General features: G+C 40.8%; 4 protein-coding genes across 8 annotated transcripts; 2 read left to right on the top strand and 2 right to left on the bottom strand.

The window, feature by feature from the left end:
- The first annotated feature begins 496 nt into the window (after nt 1-496).
- Nucleotides 497-12,028, top strand: tbc1d31 (TBC1 domain family, member 31). Of its 4 annotated transcripts, XM_007557726.2 has the most exons (24): nt 497-790; nt 870-974; nt 1,176-1,316; nt 1,789-1,904; nt 2,053-2,231; nt 2,888-3,039; nt 3,145-3,304; nt 4,244-4,444; nt 4,529-4,699; nt 5,647-5,726; nt 5,811-5,957; nt 6,053-6,186; nt 6,275-6,408; nt 6,761-6,940; nt 7,020-7,252; nt 8,105-8,177; nt 8,313-8,392; nt 8,478-8,613; nt 8,716-8,808; nt 9,202-9,330; nt 9,472-9,666; nt 9,869-9,938; nt 10,775-10,930; nt 11,053-12,028. In XM_007557726.2, the coding sequence occupies exons 2-24, from the start codon at nt 904-906 to the stop codon at nt 11,202-11,204; spliced, it is 3,183 nt and encodes a 1,060-aa protein (XP_007557788.1). In that variant the 5' UTR covers nt 497-790; nt 870-903; the 3' UTR covers nt 11,205-12,028. The 4 variants fall into 4 exon arrangements, with proteins under 4 accessions (XP_007557788.1, XP_007558013.1, XP_007557939.1 ...); XM_007557951.2 differs by having other exon boundaries at nt 497-974; nt 10,817-10,930; XM_007557877.2 differs by having other exon boundaries at nt 497-974; nt 10,778-10,930.
- Nucleotides 12,029-13,233: 1,205 nt separating this feature from the next.
- Nucleotides 13,234-27,016, bottom strand: LOC103141658 (fucolectin-4-like). 2 transcript variants are annotated; one of them, XR_001663056.1, is made up of 7 exons: nt 26,951-27,016; nt 26,784-26,829; nt 26,549-26,578; nt 26,182-26,461; nt 25,650-25,795; nt 24,821-25,491; nt 13,234-13,795 (listed from the first exon to the last, which is right to left on the bottom strand). XR_001663056.1 is itself a non-coding variant. In XM_016675216.1 (6 exons), exons 2-6 carry the CDS (start codon nt 26,815-26,817, stop codon nt 25,469-25,471), a joined length of 513 nt encoding a protein of 170 aa, XP_016530702.1. In that variant the 5' UTR covers nt 26,818-26,829; nt 26,951-27,016; the 3' UTR covers nt 24,337-25,468. The 2 variants fall into 2 exon arrangements, 1 of the variants encoding a protein (XP_016530702.1); XM_016675216.1 differs by lacking the exon at nt 13,234-13,795 and having other exon boundaries at nt 24,337-25,491.
- LOC103141799 (protein FAM83A) lies at nt 13,795-17,642 on the top strand. Its single transcript, XM_007557614.2, has 6 exons — nt 13,795-14,114; nt 14,189-14,305; nt 14,857-14,951; nt 15,080-15,247; nt 15,379-15,503; nt 16,141-17,642. The coding sequence occupies exons 1-6, from the start codon at nt 13,817-13,819 to the stop codon at nt 17,354-17,356; spliced, it is 2,019 nt and encodes a 672-aa protein (XP_007557676.1). The 5' UTR covers nt 13,795-13,816; the 3' UTR covers nt 17,357-17,642.
- Nucleotides 18,435-21,562, bottom strand: cunh8orf76 (chromosome unknown C8orf76 homolog). Its single transcript, XM_007557495.2, has 8 exons — nt 21,305-21,562; nt 20,991-21,092; nt 20,364-20,507; nt 20,085-20,135; nt 19,861-20,005; nt 19,657-19,768; nt 18,935-19,067; nt 18,435-18,848 (listed from the first exon to the last, which is right to left on the bottom strand). The coding sequence occupies exons 1-8, from the start codon at nt 21,407-21,409 to the stop codon at nt 18,690-18,692; spliced, it is 951 nt and encodes a 316-aa protein (XP_007557557.1). The 5' UTR covers nt 21,410-21,562; the 3' UTR covers nt 18,435-18,689.
- Nucleotides 27,017-27,620: the final 604 nt, after the last annotated feature.

The raw sequence follows: 27,620 nt of genomic DNA, 5'->3' as shown, positions 1-27,620 counted from the left end.
TATTCATCCAATTAAATATTCATTAATGCAGTAATTTCGGTAACTTATCGTCACTTCTCAACTTGTCCCAACTTGACCGATGTGGCCCTAAATGAAAATTAACTTAACATCCTCGCCTTAACATGTAAAAAAAGAAAAAAGAAAAACACAAAAACACACACAAAAAATGTGATATTACTGCCAAAAACGCTTCCTGGTCTTGATTTTGGCCAACACTTTTAATTTCGCATTTCGCATCACCTCAGAACGAGAGCTTCAAAAACTCAAATCCTTCACAAATTTATAAAATCCCACTTTTGTTTAGACCCCCTTACCACGTCTTTAAATACTCTACAACATATGTGATAACACAGGAAACAGCTTGAAAGCAGTGTTTTTGCAACAAAACAATACAATTATAATGGATAAAATTGAAACTCAATATTTTATGTTAGTATACCATTTTGTTCCAGGTTTCAATCTAGAAAGTGGTAGTAAAAAACCCATGCCAATCGCCACAAAGAACCATTGAACTTCAACTCCCATGATTCAAGGCCAATGACGTCATCTTTAAGCGACGCGTAACCGTCTTCAAAACAAACATGTAAGCTGTCTAACAAGCAGCTGTTTAGCTGTACTTCTGTTCATTTGTTGAAGTTCAGTCGAGTTTCTGTTAGATTTAGATTTTGATGCTGATATTTAAGAAGTTTTTTGTCGATATTTTTACAGAATAAAGTTCGACTGTAGATTTTGGTTTTAAATTTCGCGCTGTTTGCTCCGCCTCTGTTCAGCTTGACTCTGCGTTATGGAGGTTGGTTGCTTCGGTCAGGTTAGGAACATAAAGAAAAGTGAGAGTGGATTATTTTTTATTTTATTATTTTTTTTTCCAGTGATTGTTTAATCGGCAGAGACATATTTTTTTAAATGGAGGTGACGGACATTGGAAACAAAGAGGAAGGAAAAGTATGGCATCGTAAACCAACACCCGGCAAAAGGTAGGTTTGAATATTACCCGGGATGCCTCTTTAAAACACCTGTTTCATTAGCAGTGATCATGTGCTGCTGGGCTTACAGAGAGTTATTAAAGCAGACGTGATAACGGTGTTAAACCGTTATCACGCCTGGGAAAGTTTCGATTTCTATAAATATGTCATTTTTCCATTCGTTGTATCCTGTCTGTGGGTTTCCTTCCTTAGTGTGTTGGCGACGGTGGTCCGCACTGTTCAGCAGAACAAGACGGTGCGTTTCCTCCATGTGGCCTTCGACACCACAGGGGACTCTTTTCTGGCCGGAGATCACCATGGCAACATTTACTTCTTTGACATCAGTAGAAACAGGTGACTATCTGTGGGTCCTGCTGGGTGTGTGAGGGGATGCTGCAGAGTAAAACGTAAACAAATGGGCATTTAAAGCGTCTCACAAAATCAGTCCTTCCAGTTGAACTGCTTTGCATTTTGTCACATCGCAACCGCAGCATTAGGAGTAATGAGTTGGGATTTATGTGTGCAAGGAACACCCTAGATTTGTCAGTGCCATCTGCAGGTGGCCACAAGAAGGAAGAAGGCGTTTTCGTCATAGGAGATCAAAATGAAATCTTTTGGTTTACATGCAAATGAACATTACCCTGAATGCATCATTCCCACTGAAAGACACACAGAGTTGTGCTGGATGTCTTTCAGCACAACTGGAGGGATACTTTGCACTGGAGGGAGCTATGAAAGTTTTTTTTTTAATGCATAGAACAAAAACGCAAAGTTCTTAGAGCCTAGATACTCGATGTCTAAACATGCCCTCCCTGCTTCTGGGCAGGTTCCGCTTGGTGCAGAGGACAGGACAAGCCTGTACTGCTCTGGCATTCAGCCTCCGCAGGACAACTGAGTTTCTTGTAGCTCTGGTTGACCACACCATCAAATGCTTTGACAAAGGTGAGAGGAACTCTTCTGAATCTTACCTTTCAGCAGCAAAACTATCTGGAAGCAAAGACAGACAGACCGAAACATCTCGTAAGCATCTACTCACCGCGGCGATGGTTTTTTCCCCCCGTCGTGCCGTGCCGTGTGTTTACTTCCACAGACACGAAGCAGCTGGTCAGCTGGATGAGAGGCCACGAGGGAGCCGTCACTTCCATATCCGTCCACAGCTCAGGCCGATACGCCATCACGACATCATCAGACACCGCTCAGCTCTGGGACCTGGACACCTTCCAGAGGAAGAGGAAGCTGAACATCAGACAGTCTGTCGGCATACAGAAGGTAAACAAACAGATGCAGCGCCACATAGTTAAACTCAAGTTCACTCATACCTCTGGCACATTTAGATTTAAATCTTAAAGTCTTTTTTTTTTTTTTCATGATAAAAAGAAAAATTAATGATCAACAATTTTGGTGATTTACTCCAAAACAAGGTTTCAGTAATGGTCTTAAATCCGTCCTTAAATGTTTTGAAACTCTAAAAGTCCATTAAAAGTGTCATTATTTACCGAATCACACTTCACGACAACAGTCATAAGCATTCATGAAGACTCCTTCCTGTTTATGACAGTGTCATGTTAGTCCCATGGTCATCCCTTCAAATAAAGCCTTATCAAAGAAGCTTATTTGTGTGGCACCAGTCATACACTTTGCAATACAAAGTGCTTCGCAGGAGGAAACGACATCGGATACAAAATCACATAAAAGCATAAAGACATTAGACATAATCAAGTATTTTTTTGGAAACACTAAGCCGAGACTATAAATAAATTATAAAGCAATTAATTTTCAGCGCTGATTTAAAGGAGTCAGCAGTTTAAGACAGCGGTCTGTTGTTTCTAACTAACTAAGCTGTAATTTTTTGCGTTAAGGTGGGACTCAGAGTCACTCTGTGAGGTTGGCAGCTCTGCAGCGACGCTCTGTTTCCTGCGTTTCAGGTTTTCTTCCTCCCCCTCAGCAACACCATCCTCAGCTGCTTCAGCGACGACTCCATCTTTGCGTGGGAGAGCGACACCCTGTTCTGCAGGTACCAGCTCCCCGTTCCCGACTCCGGACCCAGGATCTTTTACAAGGCCTTTGCCGTCACACGGTGGGTCTCCAGTCCATAAGATGAGCTCCTCTCCAGTGTTGCTTGTGACTGCCAGTAAAACTCTGCAGGGGTCAGAAGGCTTTAACTTGGGTGTTGTGTCGACAGAGACGGTAAAAGCCTTGCTGCCGGCGGCCGCTCCAACCTGCTGCACCTGTGGTGCCTGGAGAGCCAGCAGCTGGTCAGGGTGATCCAGATGCCGTCTCAGGTCCGAACTGTCAGGCAGCTGGAATTCCTGCCTGACAGCTTTGATGGAGGAGCCAGCCAGGTACACCAGCAGATAGGACTTTTATTTTCTTTTGGCTTTGCTGAGTTTGACATGAAACTCATCCTCCATGACAGCCGATGTCCTTCACTTTGCCTCCACATTTAGAAACCAAGTTAGATTCTGCGTTTGCTTGTCCTGATTTAAAATGAAGAGATTAAAAAAATCATCCCAGAATATGAACAACTTAAGCATTTGACATAAATACCCACTAATGTTGTAGATTTTAGATTTATTTTGAAGCTATTCAGCATTGAATAAATGTGAATTCAATCTGATTGATATATTTCAATATGTGTCTATTAAAGAGATTTTCAAATTGTTCAGAGTCATAAACATCAGTCCATCCTTCCTCAGAATATCTAAAGACAAAAATGAAAAGAGGGACAGAAACTCACAGCATAATGAAATTATTCCATGGCAAACTTCCACATTTTTGACCAGTTACTCATTACAAACACACACACACACACTAATTTAATTTTATTGTTCATATTGCTTCACCTCCTGTGGGATTTCCTTTTCCCATCGACCTCTCTGAGGAAAACAGCTTTGTTTCTTTTACAGTTTCTATTTTTCTAGACAGGAAACCAAAATGTTCACTTCAAGAAATATTTTAATTGGTAACAAAAAGAAGGTTCAGCCATATTTTCTTGCTGTTGCCAGACGCTAACGAGCTGGATGTCCTGATATGATCGTGTGCTGAAGGCGAGCAGATTCACAAAAAAGCAGAAATGTGCTAGAATGGAGGGAATAATCCAAATAGAGAAGAACTAAATAATCCTGGCTCAATGTTTGGAACGGCCGTCTGATGTTTCCAGAATCATTCAGAGAGAATCGCTTCCTTCTTTTGTACTTCTGTTCACCGTCTGTTGTTTCTCTTCTGCAGTCCTCGTTCGTTTTCATGTTGTTTTTTGTTTTGTTTTTGTTTTGTCTCCACAGACTTTAGGAGTGTTGAGCCAGGACGGTGTGATGCGGTTCATCAACATTCACACATGCAAACTTCTCTTCCACATGGGATCCGTGGACGAAGCCATCACCGCCGTCGCCGTCGGCCCCAACGGCCGCCACATCGCAGCCATCATGGACAGCGGAAGCATCAACATCTACAGCGCCCAGAGCCTGACGCAGGATTTGAACAAGGTGACGGTAAAACACGTTGCTACAGAACACGTGTTCTCACTGGGTCACTGAAGGCTGTTTTGTGTCTGTGCGTCCTCGCCACAGCCTCTTCCGTCTCGGGTAGCCGTGGTCTCTGGCGGCGGAGCTGGTCACGACTTTTCCAACATAAAGATGAAGGTTAGGTCAGAGGCGATCCGGCCAGCCAGGCGATCAGGCAGAGGAACACAGGTGAAGATACTGAGACCCCCTGCAGGGTCTTCAGCTGAGGACAAAGAGGTAGGAGAAACACAAAGCTAATCATTTTTATTTATACTTGTTGCACATTTGGTTTATTATTTTTATTATGATTCAGCGAATTGTACCATTGTTTTTACCAGAGGCGTTCCGATCCGATATTAATATCTGTATCGGTCTCCATATTTAAAAAAAAATTCTAGATCTGGTATTGGTGACAATGTGTCTGATCCACCAGGGCAGATCTATTCAGCCTGATTCTATGATTTGTGCTCTGAGCGACGTCTTGCTTTATTATTTATTTTACATTACAGTTAGAATTTCTAATTACGCTTTCTGAACAATTTCAGAGGTTTGCTGCAGTTTATTTTTGCATGTTTGACCGAAGTAGTGAACCTATTGTTTGTGTCTGTTTCAGTTTCTTCTTTATTTATCTTACTGTGGCTGTTCGACTCCGAAATGCTCTGACTGAACAAATTAAAGTTGTTTTTAAATGTTTGACCAAGCTTGTGAAGCTGTTAGTGAGTTTAGATGTGCTGTACTGGTGCAGAGCTATCAAATAAATTCAGTACAGTTTAATAAAGCAAACAATTTACATCAGTTCAGCACTGTTTTTCTGCATCGTATCGTTATCGGTACCAGCCGATACCAAAACCTCGGATATCAGCGTTAGACTTGAATAAAGCAGATCGGTGCATCCCTAATTTTTAATCCCATTTAATGTGGAAAACCAATAAAAGTTGCAATTGTTGGTAAAAAAAAAAAAAAAACATAGAAAATCTGGTTCCATTAAAAATTAATGGAAAATGTATGCATTTAGTTGTATCTTTCCTTATTTTCACAGTTATAAAATAGTTTCTATTGGTCTAACACATGATAAATATACCACAGTTTGAATACATGGCTAAACATCTATTATCCAATATATTTCCTCAATCAAACAAGCCGGATCCACTGATCATTTGGTTTTCTCTCGTTTTGTGATGTAGAACGAACTGCCTGCTGGTCTGAACAAGAAGAGACTTGTAGCTCTGCTGAAAGCTTTTGGGGAATTTCCAGCTAAATACAGGTGCAAACCTCTTTCTGTTGAAGGTGTTTCCATATTTGATGGTATTTTGATGCTTTACGATCATTTTCTGCGTGGTTTGTACAGGATGTTTGTGTGGAAGTCTCTGCTGTGTCTCCCAGAGAACCATGCAGCGTACAGCAGCCTGACTGACAAAGGCCTGCATTCAGCCTTCCTCACTCTGCAAGACAAGTACCCAATCAAGAGCCACAAACTGCAGAGAGGATTGCAAAGGTCTGTTCCTCCTGCAAGTGTTACTGAAATCTGATAGAGTAATTTTTGTCTGGTTTAATTGTGTAAATCTGTTTTTTTTTTTGTCTCCTCTGCAGGGTTCTATCTGCCTTAGCTCACTGGGCAGCCATTTTTGCAGAGGTGGAATATCTTCCTCTGCTCTCGTTTCCTTTTGTCAAGCTTTTCCAGAACAACCCCATGCTCTGCTTTGAGGTGGTGGCCACTGTTATCGGTACGTCTTTACTGTGACGCCTTCTAAAAGATTAGCTTAAAGCAGGTTTCCTCTGTAATGTCTGCTGACTCACTGTGTGCTGGTTTAGTGAACTGGTGCCAGCACTGGTTCGAGTATTTCCCCAACCCTCCTCTGAACATCCTGAGCATGGCGGAGAACATTCTGGGTCATCACGACAAGGAGCTGCTGCAGCACCTGATGGACTGCGGCATCACCTCGCAGGTAACGGCGGCGGCAGCAACAACAGGCCAACAATCAGAGACAGTCTGGAGTCTGACTTATTCTGTTTCAGGAACGGAAAATAGTTTCCACTGTTTCTAGACTTTAATTAATGCCACTATATACATCCATCCATCTGATTGGTCCATAATCCACCATTTCTTAATCTGTTCATCTTCTTAATTCATTCTGTCAAAATATGCCACAAGCGACTCTGAATTTTCCCCTGGTAAAGTTTGTAATCTTCACATACTGAATGTCCGGAGACTTGTCCGACACTAGAAGTTGCACGTTACAGTAACGGGTTTATCCTCACTTCTAAGAACCCTGTCCTCCGTCTCTCTGTCTGTCCCAGCTGTACGTGTGGCCGCTGTTGGAGACCATGTTCTCCGAGGTTCTGACGCGCGACGAGTGGCTCCGGCTGTTTGACAACGTCTTCTCCAACCACCCGTCCTTCCTGCTGATGGCCTGTGTGGCCTACATCATCTCCTGCCGGGAACCTCTTCTGCTGTGCTCCCAGAAGAAGGACTTTGAGGTACGCTTTCTTGCCCCTCCGTCTTAATCACCACTGCGATCTGTTGTCACAAATGTACCTTCCTCTTCCTCCTCCTCAGTACTTTTTTCACCATCGCAACAACCTGGACGTTGGGGCGATGATAAAGGAGGCTTACAGGATTACTGGCAGCACGCCGGCTGCCATCCACCCCCGAACCCTGCTCTCCGACTTTACGCCCCTCACCAGCGGCCAGTACCCCATCTTCAACCAGTACCCAGAATTCATAGTGGAATTCCAAAGCAGGGAGAGGGAGCGAATACGGCTGCAGGAGATGGAGTACCTCAAAGAAAGGCGAGCTAATCTCAATAGCAGACATGTAACTGCATCATCGCAGCTGCATGATGATGATGTAATGACATCTGTGAGCGGAGCGAGTTAATCATATTTTTATGTTTTCCAACTGCAAAAAAGGTCATTGTCCAGCAGGGGACAGGGACCTTTTTTCTTTTCCTTCTTCTGTCCTGGAGATTGTTTTTGTTCATCTGTGTTACATTTAGTATGTTTACATTTTTTAGGACTATTTTATCCTGTCTGAGCTAAGGATGCAAGTCAACTATTAACGAGTTAATCTAAAGTTGATCGACTAATGATTAATAAGTGACAGTTTGGGGTTTTTTTTACCGGAGTTTACTCTTGACTGTCTTTCCATAACAGGAAGGGCTTAAATGTTCAAATTTGGCCTCTGACACAAGGAGCCGGTGCAGATGGATACTCATTGTTTCCAAGTTTATATCTTAAATGAGAAATGTTAAAAAAAAAAATTATTCGGGGTTTTTTGCTTTTATTTCATTTCATTGTCATGCCACAAACATAAAAAAACATTTTGTGGAAATTAATTGACCCAAAAAGTTAAATACCTGTAAACATTTAGACAAATGTCACTGTAATACCGTTGTTTTTTTAACTTCTTTAATTTATTGTTGTACAGATAAAGGAGAAAAATCCATTTATATATATATTTTTTGTATCATTGATAGGAGGAAAAAACTAATTTTGGCCCCCGATGCAAAACACTTGGACATGGACAAAGAGATCTTTATTGGAATTAATTCACCATTAATCGACAATCAATCATAAGTCGATTAATTGTTTGCGTCTCTAGTCTGTTATTCAGACCTAAAGTGACTTTTGTGGCGTCTTCAGGGAGGAGTTGTCGGCACTGCGAGCCGACTTTGTGCGCCGCCAAGCTGAAGAGAAAGCCTACTACGCCCAGCAGGTGGATTTATTTACTAGACTTCCTCACAAGCAAAAGACTGTATTGTGTCAAAGTGTTCAGATTTTAATACAAATCACCTGTTTTTGAAAGCTAAGCACCTGAAATAATCCGATTTATTAAACGATTTCAATATAGGAGTTGCTTCAGAAAGCCGAGGAGCAGCGCAGAAACATCCTGGCACAAGAGGAGGAGAAGCTCGCACAGCAGAGGACAAAGTATCCAACGACGCTCTCCCGTGTTCATTGTTTCTACCAAAAGAAGAAACGTAGCATTAGTTATTAAAGTTTCCACGGTGTTTAGGCTGACGGCGATGAAGAGAGAGCTGAAGGTGAAGGAGCTACACCTGCTGGACGCAACTAGAAGACGCTTCCTGAAGCACCAACAGGATCTCCAAGCCTCGCAGATACAGAGGCTGGACCAGGAGATCAGCAGGAAGGTAAGCTCTGCGTCTGAGTGTCGCACCTGTAATGTCTGCGACGTTGAGCTTCTTTTTTTTTTATTCTTTTTTTTTTATGATGAACCTCGAATCTCGACCCAGATGGATCAGCGGGAGCAAGAGACGGCCGCAGCGGTTCAGGAGCTAGAAGTGAGACAGATGGAGCTGGAGGTGCAGAGGAAACGGCTTGAGCAGGTGACGAGAGCCGCCTGGGCCTAACGGGGAACATACGGGCCGTTTACGTCACAAAAACACTTAGATTAATGGTTCTCTACGTGGTTTGGACAGGTGCTTGAAATCCTTAAAACCGCTTGAATTTCAATTGGGTATTTTTACGATTTGGAAAGTGCTTGATTTCCAAACTGCTCAGTTTTGTAATAAACTGCAATCTAATGTTTGATTAGAAGCCTAAATTTGGAAAATGTTATTTATAGTTGAAACCAGATATGTTCATACACATAATAAAAAGACAGACACATTTTTTTTCTCAAGGTCTGGAGTTAAATCAGACTGAAGTTTTCTTACTTTAGGTTAATTTAGAATTAGAAAAAATGGTGAACAAACCCTGAAATAATTGCTGCTGCTTAGGACCTGCTGAAGAAGCAGGAGCGCGTCGGACGAGAGCTTGAAGAGGAGGTGCAGCTGAAAATGAGAGCTGCAGAGAGAGCAGATGAGACCGGCCCAGAGCAGCTGCACGGCGCAGAGAGCAACCCGCAGGTCAGCGACACACCCCGCTGGAAATTTAGCACCTCACAACAGTTGTCCAAGGAAAGCACTAAGCAGTTATCATGACTTGGGTTTTGGTCCAAGTTTCTGCAATATTTACCGTCTGTTCATGCGACATAAACTCTCACACAGGCCCTGGAGGAGTCCCTGGCAGAGGCGTACCAGCTGGGCCTGGAGTCGGACTGGCAGAGAGAGGTGCTGGGGCGCCTGCAGCAGGTCGAAGCTGAGCAGGAGAGGAAGAGGAATCTGCTGGCAGAGCTTCAAAGAAAATCTCTGGCAGAGGAAGAGAAGCTGGCTCACACCATGAGAGAAGTGGCAGGAAGAAAAGTGAGAATAGGATTTTTTTTCTTATTTTTGTCAGTGTTTATTAGTGTGGAACAGAAACAAATAATACAGGTGTAATTTTATCTCAGACTTCAAAACAAACGTAATCTCTGAGAAGTGTGGGATTTGTTCAGGGTTTTTTTTTTGTTGTTGTTTTTTTTACTGTTTTTATTCATGGAGAGTGATTGCTGTGTTTATTTTGCAGTGGGATGAAGTGATGAATAGCAGAGCAGAGTTACAGGAGCAGCGACTGGCCTGGTCCACAGCAGACACAGGTAACACACACCATGGTAGAGGTGGATATTAATAGATGGTCAAACAGCCTTTAAATTTACCTGAGAAAGCTGCCCGGAAACCGCCTGTATTGTCGGATATTAACGGGGAGAAAAAACTCCATCTTCAAAACACCTCGAGTCAGCTGTAGGTGTCATGTCAGGCCACTAGATGGCGATGTGATTTTCAGATTGTCATCGAATGCGCAGGCGCTTTTGACCTTTAGTTTCCGCCTCATTGTAAACAATAACCCGTAATCATAGACATGAATATGCCCGTAATCCTATGAGCGAAGAGCTCATGCAACACTTTTATTCCTTATCAGAAACCTGTTAAACTGAACCGGTTATTAGTACAACATAGCATAATGCTATCCGCCATTGTTTTTGTTATTATCAACCCGTGCACGCTTAGCATAAACCCTACAGCAGAACATAAACCCTACAGCCGTGCGTTCTGCACATGTGCGCCGTCACCTCCGCGGGTGGAGCTACACAAAGGCTTCACTCTTTTATTTTCCTGATTGTTTCTGCTCAGACTGCTCCCTACCACAAGGTGGCAGTGTCGTATCAAGTTGCTTGCCAGTCACTACCACAGAAATGCTCTGCATTGCACAAAATCGATAAAGAAGCACTCACTTCTGCCATTACAGGATTTTAAATTGGAACATTTCCGAATAATTAATTCAAATAACATTTAGAATATGTTTAATCAATTTTAATCGATTTCATTCTTCTTTACCATAATAAAAAAACTCTCACCTCTGAATTTTAACATAAATGATGTCCAGGAAACCTGTACTACACAGATTTAATCTGGTCTTTTTTTATTGTCTCAGAAGGAGAGAGACTTCTTCACAGACCTGCTGCTTTTGTTGCAGCTAAAGGTGTAAATACAGCCACAGCGAGGAGCTCTGCCGCCCCCCAGAGGCAGGAAAGCGCCAGCATGGTGTGTCTGAACAGCACTTCACCTTCAGGGAGCTCCTCTACCAGCTGTGAGTCGGTTTAAGCAGTAAAAACTCATTACATTAAATACATTTTAGTTCACTTCTTCAGTGTTTTTGTGTGGTAATAATTATTTAATAGTAATTAAGGGTTCTGTTTGCGTCCTGTTTAGTCTCCCTGGACCGTGGCCGGGCCCTCTTGGACAGCAGCGAGAGGGAGCTGCTGAAGGAAATCAGGGAGCTGAGACAGAAGCTGGCAGCGCGAGCCAGAGAGTCCACCTCGCCCTCTTCACCGTCTGTGCCCACGCCGTCCTCTGTGTCCTAGTGACCACCAGCTGCCTTCTGTCGTCTGCCCGTTTAAGGAAACATATTCTGAACCTAAGCTCACTGCAGCAAAACACAAACAGTGACTCAGACCGTGGAGCGTGCTGACTGGCTGCTGCGTGTTTATGAACCATCCGCCCTTCCATCTCAGACAGGTTGAGGTTTTACTTTGCGCAGATGAACTCATGCATGAGAAGATTCTTTAACAGCATCATTGAGCGCAGTGAGAAGTTTAATTTATTTCAGTTCTGGGAAACATTTTGTGATGAAAAGACAAATGTGACCTGACGCCATTCCTGCATCTTTTCCTGTCTTTGCTCTCTGAAAAGTCCTTAGTCAGCAAAAAAAAACTAAGAAGTGCTTCAACAAACAGTCCAGATGGATCAAGTGGAGCGGTGTCAGATTGGTGCTGCGTTTGAATGTCTGATTTCCACTTCCTACTCACCAGAGCGTCTTCTCACTCTGAACGTCTCCGGTATTTTCTGTACTTGTGACCTCGGCGTGCGTAATATACAGACTGAAACCCTCTGCTAAGGAAGGAGCAACAACTTTAAACGCAGGAATATAAATTAGGGGCACAATGAGCACTCTGATTTCGGCTGCAGTAAACGGTGCAGCATGAACTCTTGCAGCCATTGCAACCTTAGACACAAATAAGTGGCCGTAACTACTACTTACTTATTTTTATATTTTCTTTGGTAAGAGCACCAGTGCTTTAATTTGATCTTTTATTATCTTTATTGTATCAGAGATGTTTTTTTTATTTATATTTTTCTCGCTTAAAGCCATTTTTGATAAAGCCGCCAGCATTCTGTCTGTTTTATGGTAACTTTTGATTCCCATTTATCTCATCTTGATGCATTTTATAATGATTTACTCACATTTGACCTAAAATGTGACCTAAAAATATTTAAAAAAATATTTTTTCAAAAGCAGTCACTGCGTGACCAAAGCATCCTCCTTTTGGCAGGGCAGTGAAAAGCTACAATTATCTACTGAACGTGTTGCAAAGACTCATGTTTAACTTTTAAAGCTGACAAGTGGCATCGATGCAAAGCAAAACCAAAGCAGAAAAACCTCCAAAAAGGTAAAAAAAAAATAAAAAATCACTGCATTGAAGACAGTCAAAGAGATGCATGTCAGCTGGAGATCTGCTTAAATGCATCATCAGCAGTGTAAGAAACAGCCTTGGCTGTGCGTTTGTGTCTCTGCTCCTAATCCCTGTCTAGGTGTGTCTACCATTGAACCAAAAGCCAATCAGCTGTTCTTTGACAGGAGCTGAAGTGACAGCCATCTTCATTCCAGTCACTCATTCGTTCCTGCGCCCATCAAGCTGCCTCAGGCCTGGGAACAAAACTCTACATCTGCTGTGCTGAACTATTAACCACATCATGAATGTTTTCCTACTGCCTGGAAGAAAACAGGCAGTGCTGTGTTTCTTTCATTTAATTACACATAGACATACATTCCTCTCTATTTTTTTTAACTTCAGGATCCTTAACTGTTTAAGAACCTTAAAAGAGCACGCATACTTCCTGAACAACACAATTTGTCAGGATTCAGCCACAAACTTTAATTTATTTCATTATTAATGTGATTGAGCAACACAAAGCAGCACTTGACTATGACATTCTGTGGCTGTTTTTTTGAAGACTACAGATGTTTTCTTAGAAAACGAATCACATCACAAAGACCAAGGAACACCTCAGACAGGCCAGAAGAAATTCAATTTGAAAGCAGAGTTGATTTATGAAACAATTTCCCAAGCTTTAACCATCTCACGTAAAAAAAAAAAGCCCAGTATTTTACCCAAAGTTTAAAAGAGTCTGGCGCAGCTGCAAATCTGCAGATTAGGGAGGCAAAAAGAAAAATCTCCAGAAAACCTTTAGTCCAGTTTAAAGTTTGCCACAGGCTGTACTGACCACAAATTCTGTGGCCAGATTAGACCAATGTCTAGTTTTTAAACCTAAATCCAAAATGTCATGTGTGTTTTCTGTCTCCACTGTGAAACATGGTGTTGGTAGTATCATGCTGTGGGGAGTTTTTTTTTTTTTCCTGTTGCAGGGACAGGAAAGCTGATCAGAGTTGATGGGAGTTTCACTTTCCATTATGATATCAACCCTAAACATACAGAACAGAACTAAATGGAACAGCTAAGAAGAAAAACAACTTGTGTCAAAATGGTGTAGTTAAAGTCCAGGGCTAAATCTAATTGAGAATGTTTGAGCGTTGATTTACTATTATATATATATAATTACTACCGTAGTAACGAAACTAATCATTACTATGTTTACTGTCAAATAGCAATGATGGTAACGATTACTAGTGATCTAACATAAAATACCAAAAACGGAGATAAAAGTTGAGGATGGTGAATAGTTCTGCAAAGTGCTGTGTGTGATAAACTCACCTGTCACATCTCATCATGTTGAGGAAATCACCTGGCTCTCAGCAGAGGCGGGTCTACCTGTCTTTCCACACCAGTAGTTCTCCCACACAGCTGCAGCAGAACCGCGGATGCAGTTCTTCCCTTATTATGCTGATCCAGACTGAAGCTGTTCGAATCAGAACCGTTCCTCCAGCCAGAAAAACCTTCATCAAAGTTCCTCCACCATGGACGGATCCAACAACATCTCAGTTTTGTCATACAGAAGGTTCCAGCCTGTGGGGAAGGTGAGGCGGCGGGTTCAGGGCCTTCGCATCCCCTCGTCCTCTAATTATTGCCCCTGTACGGCCAGCGGAACCAAACCGGACCTGAGCCACAACGAGAGCGCGCGGTTAGCGGCCGACTGCCTGCTGTCCCAGGGCCTGGATGGATACCGCCAAGTGCTGCAGGCAGAGGGGGAGGTGGACTTCCTGTCAGAGCTGGAGAAGCTTTACGTCCTACAAAACGGGAGAGATGCAAACACAGGTTGGATGTTTTCCTCTTTTTTTATTTTTTTTATTTTGTAATTTCAGTTTTTTACTGTCTTGTGTTGTTAACAGATGATGCAGATGAAATAGACAACATGGATAAAGAGTTTGTCAACCTGTTTGCCCATTGTGAGTCCGAAACGAGCAGCGACTCCACAGTGGAGTGTTTGGACCAGAAGATCGATAAAGGTATTAAATTACTTTACTGCAGTCTTGTCTGTCTGAAAGCCAATTTCTTCAGGCTCCAATTTCTGACTCCACAGATGGGAAATTATTGGCTGCTGTGTCGGACGATCCCAGTAGGGCTGCAGAGTTATCGATTATTCTGACGATTAATCGTGTACAAAAAATTAGCACATTGTACAGATTTTTTATTTAAGCACTTAAGCCTTTTATATACAATATTCAAAATACATTAAAATATGAAAATATAAGTAAATATTTCACTTCCTTTTTTTAAATAAGAAAATAAACATTATGCAGCAACAAAGTGAATTTAAATCTGGTGAAGCTTAGACTATGCAGACAAAAGCTTTTGTCATTTTAAATGCAAAATATAAATGTATGTTATAGAGTTTTGGCTTAATTACAGCTCTGAATATGTAGTTGTGTTTTTTTTTTTCCAGCAAATGGCATCTTTTGAGTCTGTATTCTCCAGTTAGCGATTAATTGATAACTAAATAAGCTGACGATTATTTCAGTAATCGATTCATCACGATTAATCTGATTAATCATTTCAGCCCTTGATCCCAGCCCCGAGGTGTTTCTCCAGTCTGATAGGACTGCAGCTGCCATGAAGGATCTGGTCAGACAGTTCCTCCGAAAGGCTAAACTGGTACGATAGGAGGTGTGTTTGTGTGACATGAATCCCTGTTGCTGTAGTACCACACAGTTGTCAGGCATGCGGGTGACAGTGTGGGTGCGTGTATGTGTGTGTGTGTGTGTGTGTGTGTGTGTATTCAGGTCTTGGCTGTAGTGATGGACGCCTTCAGTGACCCGGAGCTGCTGTGTGATCTTCTCGAGGCGAGCAGGAAGAGAAACGTGTCAGTTCACCTCCTGCTGGACCACGTTAACCTGGAGGGGTTTGTCAGCATGTGGCAGGAACTCAAACTCATCAGCAGAAACTTCCCGGTAAGTATTTTCAAAACGGGAAAAACAAAAAAAAACAAAAAAAAAGAAAAAAGCTGGACTTATTTGGCTTCAGACAGTGAGAAGAAAATTTGCTGCTGCATGTTTGTGATAGCGTGTGTTGGTGTGTACAGAAGGTGTCGGTGCGAAGCGTCCCAGGTCAGACCTACAGCGCAAAGACGGGCAGGAAGCTGACAGGTCAGATAGCGGAGAGTTTTATCATCGCTGACTGGGATGAGGTGTTGACTGGTACATACAGGTACATCTACACACACACACACACACACACACACACTGCAAAAACACACCCAGTTTCGCCAAGTATTTGTGGTCCAGTTTCTAGTGCAAATATTTTAGGACACTTTAAGTGAGACAAAAACTAACTTAACAAGTAACTTTTTAGCATGATGTAGGAGCTAATCTGGCAGATTTTTTCCCTTGTAACATGGGAAAAATGTTTTCTTATAAGTGAGCTTTACTTACATCATGTTATAATGTCATTCCTCATCAAAAACAAACCTAGAGTGTTGCCTTGACTCTTTCGTGCACCTCTGAGGAATCCTTGAATCTCCTGTGGGAACCATTCAGCTGTGCAAAACACCTGGGTGCACCAAGCTCCTCCTCAGACCTGCACTTTCCAAGTTTCCGAGCTTCCGCTTCACAGAGCAGCCTTTGATTTACCTGATTGTGCTATAAAATAGCATTATGTGTCCAGAAAAGACAAAATACTGCCCCTTTAAGATATTTACATTGGAAACTAGGCAAAAATACTTGGTATTATTTGGTGTCTTTGCAGTATGCCGCTTCTAGAAAACGTTTTCTGTTTCTCCATTAATGCTTCCATTATTGTATAACTCTTTCCTATGATGTATTCCTGTTTTTGGTTTCTCCCTCAGTTTCACATGGCTGTCCAGTATGGTCCATCAGAGTCTTCTGGTTCTCATCAAAGGTTCCTCGGTCTCACATTTCCATCAGGAGTTCCTCAGGCTTCACTCCAGCTCCAAGCCGGTCCCTGGATTTGTCACTTTCATCTCTCTGCCACAGTGTCTTTGCCTTTACTCCCAATCTCATGAGCATCCAAATGGCTGTAACTGGAAATCCCACAAGACTGTGACAGCAGCATGTTCACCTGGAGAGATTAGTCTACAGCCTCCTCAAGGCGATAAGCAGCCCATAGAGAAAATACATCCACCTCTGCCTCTGTGGCCTTCGGTTCAAACAGCAGCAGAAAGTGGGACAGGAGCCAAGACGGAGCTGCAGAATCAGAACCAGATTCACGGTCGCCCTCATCTTCCCGATCAGACCTTCTCAGATGTTCAGCTTCTCAGCACCACCGTGAAGAAGAATGCCGAGGTCCAAGAGCCGCGCAATCTGAACGATCTGTCCCTAACACACGGGCGGCAAAATGTTCACGGTCAGTCAGGCTTAAGGAAGCAAAACAGCCTCGCTCTCCCAGATGGGAGCAGCGAAGGAGTTTTCGCTCAGCAAAGGAACAGAAACACGTCGGCAGGGTTCACACCAGACATCCAAGCACAAAGAGACCAACCGGATTCCTCACGAATTGCTCACGCTAAGGTGGAACTTCAGTGTGATCAACCTCAACTCCTCTCACCTCCGTCGTCACAGAAAACACGACCGAACCTCAGCCGTCAGGTCTCTTTCAGGAGCTCCAGGGAGTACATGCCCAACCTCCAACCCAACGCCTTCAGAGGAACCAGCAAGCAGGAAGGGTTCATGGACCGGCATCAGGGTCGTCTGAACTTGTCCTCTCACACAGTGACCTCCTGCTTTAGACCAGCACCAACAGGAACAGGAACCGCTCTCGGTCCTCAGCAGCAGGCGGAGTCCAAGCGGTTCCTGTCAGGATTACGGGCCACGATGCAACCGCATCACGTCAGACTGCACTGGAGCCCACAGGAGGCTGCGCGACCCGGAGCGATGGCTCGCTACAACTCCTTCAGCGGTGCACATGAGACGGGGCAGGCAGGCTGGAGAACCCTGCAGAGCAGCAGCAGCACGTCGCTGCGAAGGAGCCTGAGCCTGACAGAGAGAAGCCCAGCAGGATACAGAGGAGCAGGACTTCACCCTGTATCAATGCATCCACAGTTTTAATGAAAAGCCCATGCAGTAACAGAGCTCCACTGGACTGAGAGATTCAATCAGCGGACAAGAAGCAGACCAAAAACAAAGCAATCTGAAATCAAAGAGAAATTGTACGTAATTTTCAAAATGCAATAAAAAACGTAAGAAAAAAAAAAGAAAATGCTCCATTTCTTCTTTGCCCCTTTACTTTGATACCACTGGATAGAGTCCATTGCAACCAAAGGTCTTTGGACGCCACATAACACATAGCGTTAGTTTTCCACCACGTTATTCTCCATTCACATGGTGAAACACGGTAGTGGCAGAATCAGGCTTTCTGTGACAGCAACAAGGAAGCTGGTTAGAGCTGATAGGAAGATTATTTTTTCACAAAACAATTGATGAAAAAAAAAAAAGTCCATCTCCAGACATTCACTGTACTGACTAAAGGGAAGCAGTACAAATGTCTGCCAAACTAAACAGATTTTTAATTAGGGGAGGAAAAAAGATTTAGTTTCCACTTGTTAGTTTTCCATTTTACTTTGTCTGTCACATAAAATCCCAAAGGGAATAAGCTTTTGGCTTTAAAGCAAGAAAAGCTGGGAAACCGTCAGTGGAAATGAATCGATTTGCAAAGCACTGCTTTTCTGGTTCAGCTTTTATCTTTTAAAATTGACAGATTATCTGATTCCGTCTTTCAAAAGTAACTCAACACGACACGGCATGTCAGTTCCCACGACTTTGAATGGCCTTTCTGGTCTGTTATAAACATGACTTGGTTTTCCTACTAAAATGATTCTTTTGTGTCGAGTTTTCCTCTTCAATATTAAATAACCTCCCAGGCTGGAGTTTCTCATCTCATTTAGTGTTTGTGAGGACAAACGTGATTAAATCCAATCCAATTCAGTTAATTTACAAATGTCATCTGAAGGCACCTCACAGAAATGTCAACTTTTCTCAAAACATCTGAATCCTGTTTTCTTTGGACCATTTTTGATAACATTTTCTAAAAGTCTGAAGAACTTAAATGTAGTATTTTAGACAAAATATGTTGTAAAAATAAACATTTATTAATTTGTAGAACATATAACCATTTTGAAGAAAAGAAGAAATAAAAAGACACAGATATTAAAATATAAACAAACCTGTTTACACAGAGCACAACATGTTACACATGTAATACTTATAGCTACTTTTACTGGCAACACATTACTTATTCTTTGGTCGTCCCAAAAAAACAAAAACAAAAAAACTTAAATATACTGCAACACTGCTATATCTGCAACAAATATTTGTTTGAAGCATCTTCAGCGTGATCTGAAATCCTCTGCCAGTTTGGCTGCAAACATGGACTCCAGCAGCATTAAGGTTCAGCCTGAGGTCCATCAGTCTGTGACGCTGCGGCCAGTAATATGCTGCTCCACCAACGCTCTCTGAAGCTCTGCAAGCACACCGAGTTCAGGCTCTCCCCGTCCTGGTAGTCCTCCCTCATCTTCTCTGGGATCAGGTCCTCTGACATCACCTGGATCAACAAAGCAACAGCAGAAGGTTCTAGTAGAAGCAGAGTCTAGACTCTCTGGGAATGAAGTGAAAACTCGTCCCGCTCACCTCGGTGAGAGCCTGCAGCGTCGCTTCTTTAGGATTTAGTCGCTGCAGCGCCTCTTCTGTGATCCGGAGAGTCTTTTCACTGCGCTGCAACACAAAGGAGGACTGCTGCTGGCGCAGGATTCTCAACAGGAGCCTTTAAGAAAAAAACACATAAAATAGGTGTATGATTTACACATAAAGACTAAAACCAAGGAAACCTGTCATTTCATGTCGTCTGCTGCTGTGTGGAGAAATGTTTAACTGCTACATAATAAATGACTTTGTTTTCAGGTTGTATTTATGTTTAATGTAGGGCTGGACAATAAATCAATAACAATATACATCGTGATAGACACGTGATCAATATCAATAGATAATACTGATAGAATATTCAATCATTTTGCTGAATTCCAATCCAGAACCGCACAGCATTCTGGGGGATGTAGGCTGGCTTTGCCAGCTAAGCAAGATTGGTGGCATCAACTAACTAACTCACTCTGGTTACCTAGCAACAACCTGTTGGGTAACTTGGCAGCAGCATTTTAAGGTTTCCCCACCGTGCCTCACAACTGCTGTGGAATGAAAACATACAAAACTAATCAATGATTATCAATATCGACTGATATGAAATGCTTATATTGTGATATGTTTTTCAGCCATGTCGTCCAGCCCTAGGTTAATGTCCCGTTAGCTGGGTGTGATTTAGCCTGTGTTAAAGCAGCAGCTTCATCAGAAAGCGTTACCGTGTTCTGATGAAACACATGCAAGCTCTCAGCCAGACCCGGTCCTCAGTGAGCTCTGCTGCCCCCTCCTGGTCCGCCTCAGACTCTCCTTTCAGAGCCTCTGATGAACGTTCTGGTACACAGAAGCACATAGTCTATATATATATATATTGAGCTAAATATATGTAGATTAAAATATTTTTTATCTACAGAAGGTCGCTGTACCCATGTCTGAGTTGCAGTCCAGCAACTGTAAACACGTCTGACCCAGGCTGAACCAGTGCCAGGGGTTAAAGGGGAGCAGGCTGCACAGCTGCTGCAGGCAGGACATCTGAGGCCCCACACAGCCAAAGTGCTGGTAAATGCTGACCTTCAGGACGTGTTCAGATTTAAAGTTAGCACTCACACCAATCTGAATTATGAACAAAAAGGTTGTATTTGATACGGACTTTGAGCAGCAGGAGGCTGGTCAGGTGGCAGGTGTTGGAGGAGTCTTTGTTCTGCAGGAAATGGACACAGTGTGAGGAACGCTGTTTACTACAGGAGACATCTGATCTTATTTTACACAAGATGTTTTTTTCATAATCTATGAAAATGTATTGTATTTTATGACAGTTCTTGACTTAAATCATCGAAACCAACCCCATGATCATTCAGAGATTTTTTTTTTTTTTGTGAATAATTACAGCAGGTAATCTTAGGAAAAACCTGCAGGAAAAGAACTTCACCAGTAATCCAGCTAGCTCCAGCGCCTGCTCCCTTTGTCCCAGCTTGGTGCAGCATCGAGCCATTCCCTCCAGGACGTCGCGCCTGATGGTCAAGTTGTTGTCTGCGATCCACTGCAGGCAGGTGCTGTAAGCATCCAGGGCTCTCTGAACGAGGTGGCATGAGACACAACGACAGTCAAGCAATGATTCGGCTTTAAACTTAAACAGCTGGTATTAGTGCAGTGAAAGTATAAAACATCTAGAGCCTCACTTCACATATTTACATATTTAAATCATAAGAGTTGAAGGTGTGTGATTAAAGGATTGTAAAGCAGCTTGGCCTGATTAAAAAAAAAATTAAAATCTTTGTGTGATGCCGAATGTTTCCCTGTGCATTAATAAATCCTGTATTTTTGTACATAAACAACTATTTTAAATATTATGGAAATATTTCTCCTCTTTCCATCTGTCTGTTCTATTCAAATTAGGAGCCAAAAATAAGAGTTTACACATTTCTCATCAGAATGCTGTCGCTTTGCATGCAAATTTTGCTGCGACGTTCCAGTTGAAGTTGAAGTTCAGTTTTGCAAACTCTGCAGGGGAATTCACTAAAGAGTGAGTGAAAGAAAATTGAAGAACTCCAGTTACCTGATAGTCCCCATGTCTGAAAGCCAGGTCACCTCTGAACTTGAACACTTTCTGCTTCTCCAAGGAATCGTCCGTATCCAGAGCGCTGCTCTCACAAAACCACTGCGAGAGAGAAACAGGAGGACGTGACTGATATATTAACTGCGAAGTGTAAACTTCAATGTTTTAGAAAATAAAAATACTAAAAATTATGAAAGTATGAACTACCACAATCTATCTTTCCCGTATTTTTCCAAGCTTACAAGTCATTTTAATAACAGGCTTTCTGACACAAAATAGCAGCACAAAGTCAATAATCTGGCAGATAGTCTCACCTCTGGTTCACACAGTTTGGCGTTATAAGACGACAGAGACTCACACACCCGCTCCCTGGCCTCTGAAAACACAGAGTCATCAAAGGTGCTGCCGAATATCTCCATCCAGAAGTAAAAAGACTCAAAAAATATTCTATTCCAACGAAAAAAAAAATGGATCCAAATATTTCAACTCGACTTCACCAGTTTGATTTTGACGACAGTCACTCGGTCCGTCAGGAGCTGTTCCGACGGAAAATTCAATAACTCTATGGTTCCGGGACGAAAGATTCTCGAGAATAAGGGGACATGGACGAATAAATAAAGGTCAGACGGAGTTACCTATGGAGGACTAAAGCTGACATAGTAATAAATAAAAGAATAAATATATAAGTAAAAGAATAAATATATATCGGATATAAATAAATAAAAGAATAAATATATAAATAAAAGAATAAATATATATCCAACATAATAATAAATAAAAGAATCAATATAAAAGTAAAAGTAGAAATCTATAGATAAAAGAATAAATATATATCCAACATAATAATAAATGAAAGAATCAATATAAAAATAAAAGTAGAAATATATAAATAAAAGCATAAATATATATTTTGATAAGAAATAAAAGCATAAATATATATTTTCATTTGATGTATTTATTTCTGTATTTGTTTCTTTGATTGCATTGAACAAGTTAATGTTCTTCTTCCAGTTCAATTGTGTTTTGTCGCCCTCTTCTGGTCATTTTTTGAGTAAATAATAATAATAATAATAATAATAATAATAATAATAATAATAATAATAATAATAATAATAATAATAATAATAATAACAAAAAACATAATAAAAATAGCAGCATATAATAACTAAATTGTTTGCCAGTAATTTGTGGGACTTGAGTTAAAGTTAGATTTAAATTAAGACCACATCAGTTTTTAGTCTCTTGAACAGAAAAATGTTTTTACTCTCTTACCATAAAACTAGGGTTTGACTTCCTTTCACACCTGGACTCAATAAAAGAATGTCATGTCGATTTCACCTTTAAAAGATATTTACTTTGAAAATTAGTGACATGTTAAATACTTTTGGCTATACTGACTCATTCAGTAAATTTGAATATTATTGAAAAGTTCATTTATTTCAGGAACTTTATAACTAATTGAACACATTGCGTAGATTAATTACACACATGGATGTTTGATATCCTTTATTTCTATTAAGTGTGATGATTTTCCCCTAATAGTTCCTGAAAATATGACATTTAAAATTAGATTATTGCCTCAGACCAATGAAAAATGTACTTTTAAAACACATAAATGTATGGCTATAAAAGGTTATTATTTTCAAAAGGTACTTTTAATCTGACAAGACTCTTGAAGACATTTTTAATTATTGAGTATGACTGTTGTATCTGTGCTTTGAAAATGGCTGAACAGAACGACTAAGACTGGGTGAGTTTAAGAAAATATATTTTCAGGAAAATAAAGGAAATGTAGGAACATAAACAATGATCACTCACAATGCTTATATGAAATGCTGGGTGTAATGATTGTGTAACGATAGGCTGTTATAACCAAATGTTGTGTTTTTACATGAGAAAATGTCAACCATTCATTAATGCATTAGTGTGGATTATCAGTCATCAGGACAAAAGCATCCTAATGCTGGTGTTGGTCGTGTCTTTAGCTGGACTGATGTTATTACTCCTGTGCTGTAGTTGTTACCACATCTTCTTGTTTTCACATTTGGATTTCTTTCTGAGGTTGGCAAGTAGGACAGGGTTTATGCAGATCCACATGTGGTTAGAGCTCAGTAATCATTTATTTAACTGATTTTATCTATTTCAAAGAGTCCAAACTCAAGGAAACAAATTTAATTCACTGTTTACCCAAGTTTGCAAACAAGGACGAAGTTTAGTTTCAGGACAAAAAAGTTAAGCATCAGTTATTTCCTCAGGAAATTCAAGGCTACGGATTCAAAAGACCAACATGAGCTCATTGCGTTTGGAAGGAGGATTTTAACTCTTGTGTGTGAGAGACTGAAGCGATACATTTGATGTCACCTTGGGGCCCATGCGGACCCGGCAGAGGCGAAAACGACACAGTTGATGCGTTACAGAAGAAGCCAACCTGCCGCTGCAACGGTGGTGTAGAGCAACACAAAACACAAACACCAGAGTTCACAGTAGATGTCGGCATGCAGTCGAGTGAACGCAGCTAGCTAGCTATCCGTCAGAAGGTTCAGCAAATCTGTTGTGGAAATCTGAGTTCAAACTGAAATAATGTTAAATATTTTTGGATTTTTGATGAGAAAGAAAAAACATTTGACCTCAAAATAGAAAACATCAAACTTTTTACTATTTCCATCCATACATCCAAAAACTGACATCTGACTATCAGCTTAAATAAAAAAACATAACATTCATAACCATGATAAAGAAAATCTACAACCATTGATGCCAGGATCAATTAGAAAATATAAAAAGATCCAAAAAGATGTCTTTAATCAACATTAATGAGAAGATAGCTTTTATGTTTTATTTAATCACCAAACAGGGCATATCTCCATATAAAATTACCATTAAAAAAAAGCACTCAAAGCTGATAAATCAGTTCTCTAAATGAGTAACGTTGTACAGAATTTCAAAAATTGAACATTTATTTCAGTGTAAAATATTTTGTGATGTTTAATACTTGAATGAAAAAAACTAACATTTGCTGTACTTCTCCATTTATTCTGATAAAACAATAAAACAGCCTAATAAGCAATGCTCATCAGCGGTCATTTACAACAAGCTTTAAAGCATTACACATTATAAATACTTCATAATGATATCAGTGAGCATGACACTATACAGACTCAGAACCCTTTGATACAAATACAATTATTATTACCATGACATAACGGGGCCGGCTATACGCTGGGGCAAAAGGGGGATGTGCCCCTCAAACAAACGTCTTGTCCCCTCAAATGAAACTTGCCACAAATAACGGAACATCTCCTTTATCTGAGGTACTGCTGCACACCGTGCTGAGCAGGCTGCAGTCTGTCTGCGGTCAGGCTGCAGCTGAAACCCCTCAGCCGCTAGTAAGCAGCCAATCAGCATTCAGTATTCGAACGAGCCTAACGCGAGCGAGATCCCGCCCCCTGCTAGCCAACCTGCTAGCCAACGATGGCGACTTTATCTGTCAAGTTGTCTAAATCTTAAATGTGCGCGAAAGGAGCGCAGTGTTTTGCTAACACTACAGCTACAAAACAAGCCCCAAAGTTTCACAGGTTATTAAAAGGTTTTAATTTAAAAAAATATCGAGGGAGTTGGAAGTAGGTCAGTTAGGTTCCCTTGACTTCAACAACCTTAGCATGTTGCGCTGCGCAGTTCGGTGTGTTTCGGATCAGTTTATGAGGCGACCCTCACACCAACTCTGTGACAGAGCATCAGTCCAGCAGGTTTTTAAGTTAGCTAATGAACCCCGCTGTGTTTACTTGTAGTAATCGCAAAATAATCAAGCCAGGAAAAAAAATGTTACGAACTGAATATTCTGTTCTTTTTGTGGGAAATGTTTGCGTTTTTGGCGCTGAATCCTGATAGTTAACGCAGCGCCTGCTCTGTCAGCTATTGGATTTGTTGTTACTCGGTTTTATGCGTGTAAAGCATACATTTGGTCCAAACAAATTATTCCAAGAAAATGAACTAGGTGAGTTCCTGAATTGGAATTGTGCAAAAATGTTAATAATTCATCAAAGGGAAACTGCAAACTTCTGCAAAGGCTACCAGAATAATAGACTTAAAGGGCTTTTTTTGTCAGTATTTGCTGTGAATATAATACAGCCTGTAAGTTGATGTGAAATTCGCTTACGTTTGTATGACACCACTGTGAGGATTCCGACTTTTATCATTTTATAGTCCACCATAAAATATATGAAGTCTATCAACCCCTAATATACATAATGACGCCCCCTTAACATTTTCGCCTGCCCCCTCATGTATCCATGTCTAGAACCGCCCCGTGACATAATAAGGTTTGCTCAAAGAAGGAAAATCAAACCAACCACCCAAAAAATGACAGAAATAAAAATGAACTTTTCAAACAGAGGGTCATTCTGTCTGCATCTGTCCATCCAGGATTCAGAACCGATCCCCGATTTCCTCCACAGATTTTCAGGGATTCTTCACAACAATCAGTCATAACAGAATGGAGGTACTTGAAAAAGAAAAAAAAAAGTTTCCTCATGTAAATCCAGTCAAGACGAGATATATAATCCACTTGGAGAAGTGATGGGAAATACATACAAATAAAACTATTCATTAGCAGTGTTGCTATCAAGCAATGTGTGACACCACATTTCAGCGTTAACGTACCCAAAGCTGTGCCAGTGATGTTCACGTCACAAAGAACCATGGCTTTTTGTCCTGGTCTGATCACCGTCACGTAGCGCCCAAACACCGATTTGGGGAACCTGAAGACGTTTATCTGGCCTGTGTTGAACTCTGTGATGTTGTAGGCTCTGAGTAAAACCATTTGAGAAACAATGAAACACCCCAACAGTGATGCAGAAAAACCTAGAAAACCTTTTTTCAAGTGTTGGGGAAGAAAAAAAACACATATTCCCAACTGATTTTGTCTTTCATTCAACTTTCTGTAAATATGCTATTCATTTTTTGACATTTAAATGTTATGAGACACGTATTTTTACTATCTATAAGCCATGATCATAAATTACAATACATAGCCTCTTTAGATTTCACTGGTGTAATGAATCTAAAGTTTTTCATTAGTTTCACTTTCTGAAATGACGAAAAATACAATAGTTTTGAACTGTACCTGCATGTTATATTGTGTTAAAGCCTGAATATGTAAATGTAACACAACGAGGAAACACGAGGGTCTTACAGTTTGCCATTCTTTGGAGAGTTTCCTACGTAGATCTTGGCAGGCGTTACGTTCAGACTTGAGCAGTTCCTGTTGTATATAGAGACACAGGAAACGTTGTGAACGCCCTGCAGGTCAATTCTCCACCAGGAGCTCGAATGAATCAGGGTGAGAGAACATGTGGAGCGATTCCCATCAGAGGCTCTCTCAGCGTTGGTAAGTTGCCTGTATTCATTAGAGAAGTTCCGAGACTGAGATGCGTTCTTGTCAGTCAGATCTATCAGCGGTTCGTTGCAGTAATCTGTAAATAAAAAGAGACGATGAGACACATCCTTTCAAAATTTCATGACATTATTAAGAAAACATAAGGTGATTTATTTGGTCTCACCTGTTTTCTGCTGAGTTACATGCAGCCTTCCTATAAAGAGTGGTAAAAATCTAATTGTTAATTATTTACTACTTTTAGTTAATAACGACAAAATTCTTTCTTCTCTTTTTTTCACTGTTTAGCTACGTCATTTATATATTTACATGTTTTTCTCTGTCCTGTTGTAAAAATTTCTTTTTCTACACAATTAATCTCCAAAAATATACAAATATTATGGATGAAATGAGCAACTCACCAATCAGTAAGATGGGTAACAGTCTCCACATCATCTTTGATGGTTTCTGAAATTGTTTTTCATAAATGACTGAATAAGGTATGAGAAAAAAAGTTCTTTACACAAATAACTTTTCCATTATGAAACCAATAACAGCTGTCTCATCCAGTCATGTTAAACTCACTCACCTTTGGGACGACGTCGATCACTCTCAGCTGATTTATGATTCTCTCTCAGTCACACCTCGGCTTTTATTTGTCAGTGTTTCTAAGTTGGAACAAAATGTCGTCTACCTGTCCAACCTGATCCCAATAATAGATATTTTACTTCGGAAGTACGTTGAAAACCAGATGTTTGCATCTGATTTCCATCAGTACCGCTGTTCATGACTCACCTTCGCTTTCCTGTCATGAAGAGATGTAAATGTGTCCTGGTTGGTTGACAAAGAGACTCTTTAATCAGAGAGCTTTTTGTGAGTTAGTTATTTAATTTTTTTCTCAGGTTATTTTTTTAATAGATGAGCCTTTGATAGACTATATCTTTCCATCTGCAACAGAGGTTCTCATATTTTTACATGTACCACCAAACAAATTTTAACTTATGACCATAATTGCAGACATTAAAAAAATTGAGGGTTGACTTTCCTGTAAAAATCACAGTAAAAACAAGACATTTCTAAAACTTTGATGATTTCGATACCGTTGAAACTTTTATGTACAGTTCTCTGCAAAAATGGGAGAGAAATCTGGAGCAACGAAGAGATTCAGAGGGTTATGACACATTATTATGACACAATAAACATTAACTTCACTGTAAATTTTCAATCAAAATTTTTAAATACCAGCTGAAGTATAGATT

Source organism: Poecilia formosa, unplaced genomic scaffold, assembly GCF_000485575.1.
Source record: "Poecilia formosa unplaced genomic scaffold, Poecilia_formosa-5.1.2 Scaffold0, whole genome shotgun sequence".
In the NCBI taxonomy this organism is placed as follows: domain Eukaryota; kingdom Metazoa; phylum Chordata; class Actinopteri; order Cyprinodontiformes; family Poeciliidae; genus Poecilia; species Poecilia formosa.
The sequence above is the reverse complement of the archived record's forward strand: the minus strand, read 5'-3'. Positions and strand labels throughout refer to the sequence as shown.

What these genes read in the sequence shown, in the direction of transcription:
- LOC103141658 (XM_016675216.1), bottom strand. Translation starts at nt 26,817, where the DNA reads ATGATGTGGAGACTGTTACCCATCTTACTGATTG. An exon ending in GTTACCCATCTTACTGATTG is followed by an intron (nt 26,579 to 26,783) that starts GTGAGTTGCTCA and finishes CACTCTTTATAG; the next exon opens with GAAGGCTGCATGTAACTCAG. An exon ending in TGTAACTCAGCAGAAAACAG is followed by an intron (nt 26,462 to 26,548) that starts GTGAGACCAAAT and finishes TTTTATTTACAG; the next exon opens with ATTACTGCAACGAACCGCTG.
- tbc1d31 (XM_007557726.2), top strand. Translation starts at nt 904, where the DNA reads ATGGAGGTGACGGACATTGGAAACAAAGAGGAAGGAAAAGTATGGCAT. An exon ending in AAGGCCTTTGCCGTCACACG is followed by an intron (nt 3,040 to 3,144) that starts GTGGGTCTCCAG and finishes TTGTGTCGACAG; the next exon opens with AGACGGTAAAAGCCTTGCTG. An exon ending in CTGCAGAGAGGATTGCAAAG is followed by an intron (nt 5,958 to 6,052) that starts GTCTGTTCCTCC and finishes TCTCCTCTGCAG; the next exon opens with GGTTCTATCTGCCTTAGCTC.
- cunh8orf76 (XM_007557495.2), bottom strand. Translation starts at nt 21,409, where the DNA reads ATGGAGATATTCGGCAGCACCTTTGATGACTCTGTGTTTTCAGAGGCC. An exon ending in TCAGACATGGGGACTATCAG is followed by an intron (nt 20,508 to 20,990) that starts GTAACTGGAGTT and finishes CACCTCGTTCAG; the next exon opens with AGAGCCCTGGATGCTTACAG. An exon ending in ATGTGTTTCATCAGAACACG is followed by an intron (nt 19,068 to 19,656) that starts GTAACGCTTTCT and finishes TTTTTCTTAAAG; the next exon opens with GCTCCTGTTGAGAATCCTGC.
- LOC103141799 (XM_007557614.2), top strand. Translation starts at nt 13,817, where the DNA reads ATGGACGGATCCAACAACATCTCAGTTTTGTCATACAGAAGGTTCCAG. An exon ending in GGACCAGAAGATCGATAAAG is followed by an intron (nt 14,306 to 14,856) that starts GTATTAAATTAC and finishes TAATCATTTCAG; the next exon opens with CCCTTGATCCCAGCCCCGAG. An exon ending in TCCTCCGAAAGGCTAAACTG is followed by an intron (nt 14,952 to 15,079) that starts GTACGATAGGAG and finishes GTGTGTATTCAG; the next exon opens with GTCTTGGCTGTAGTGATGGA.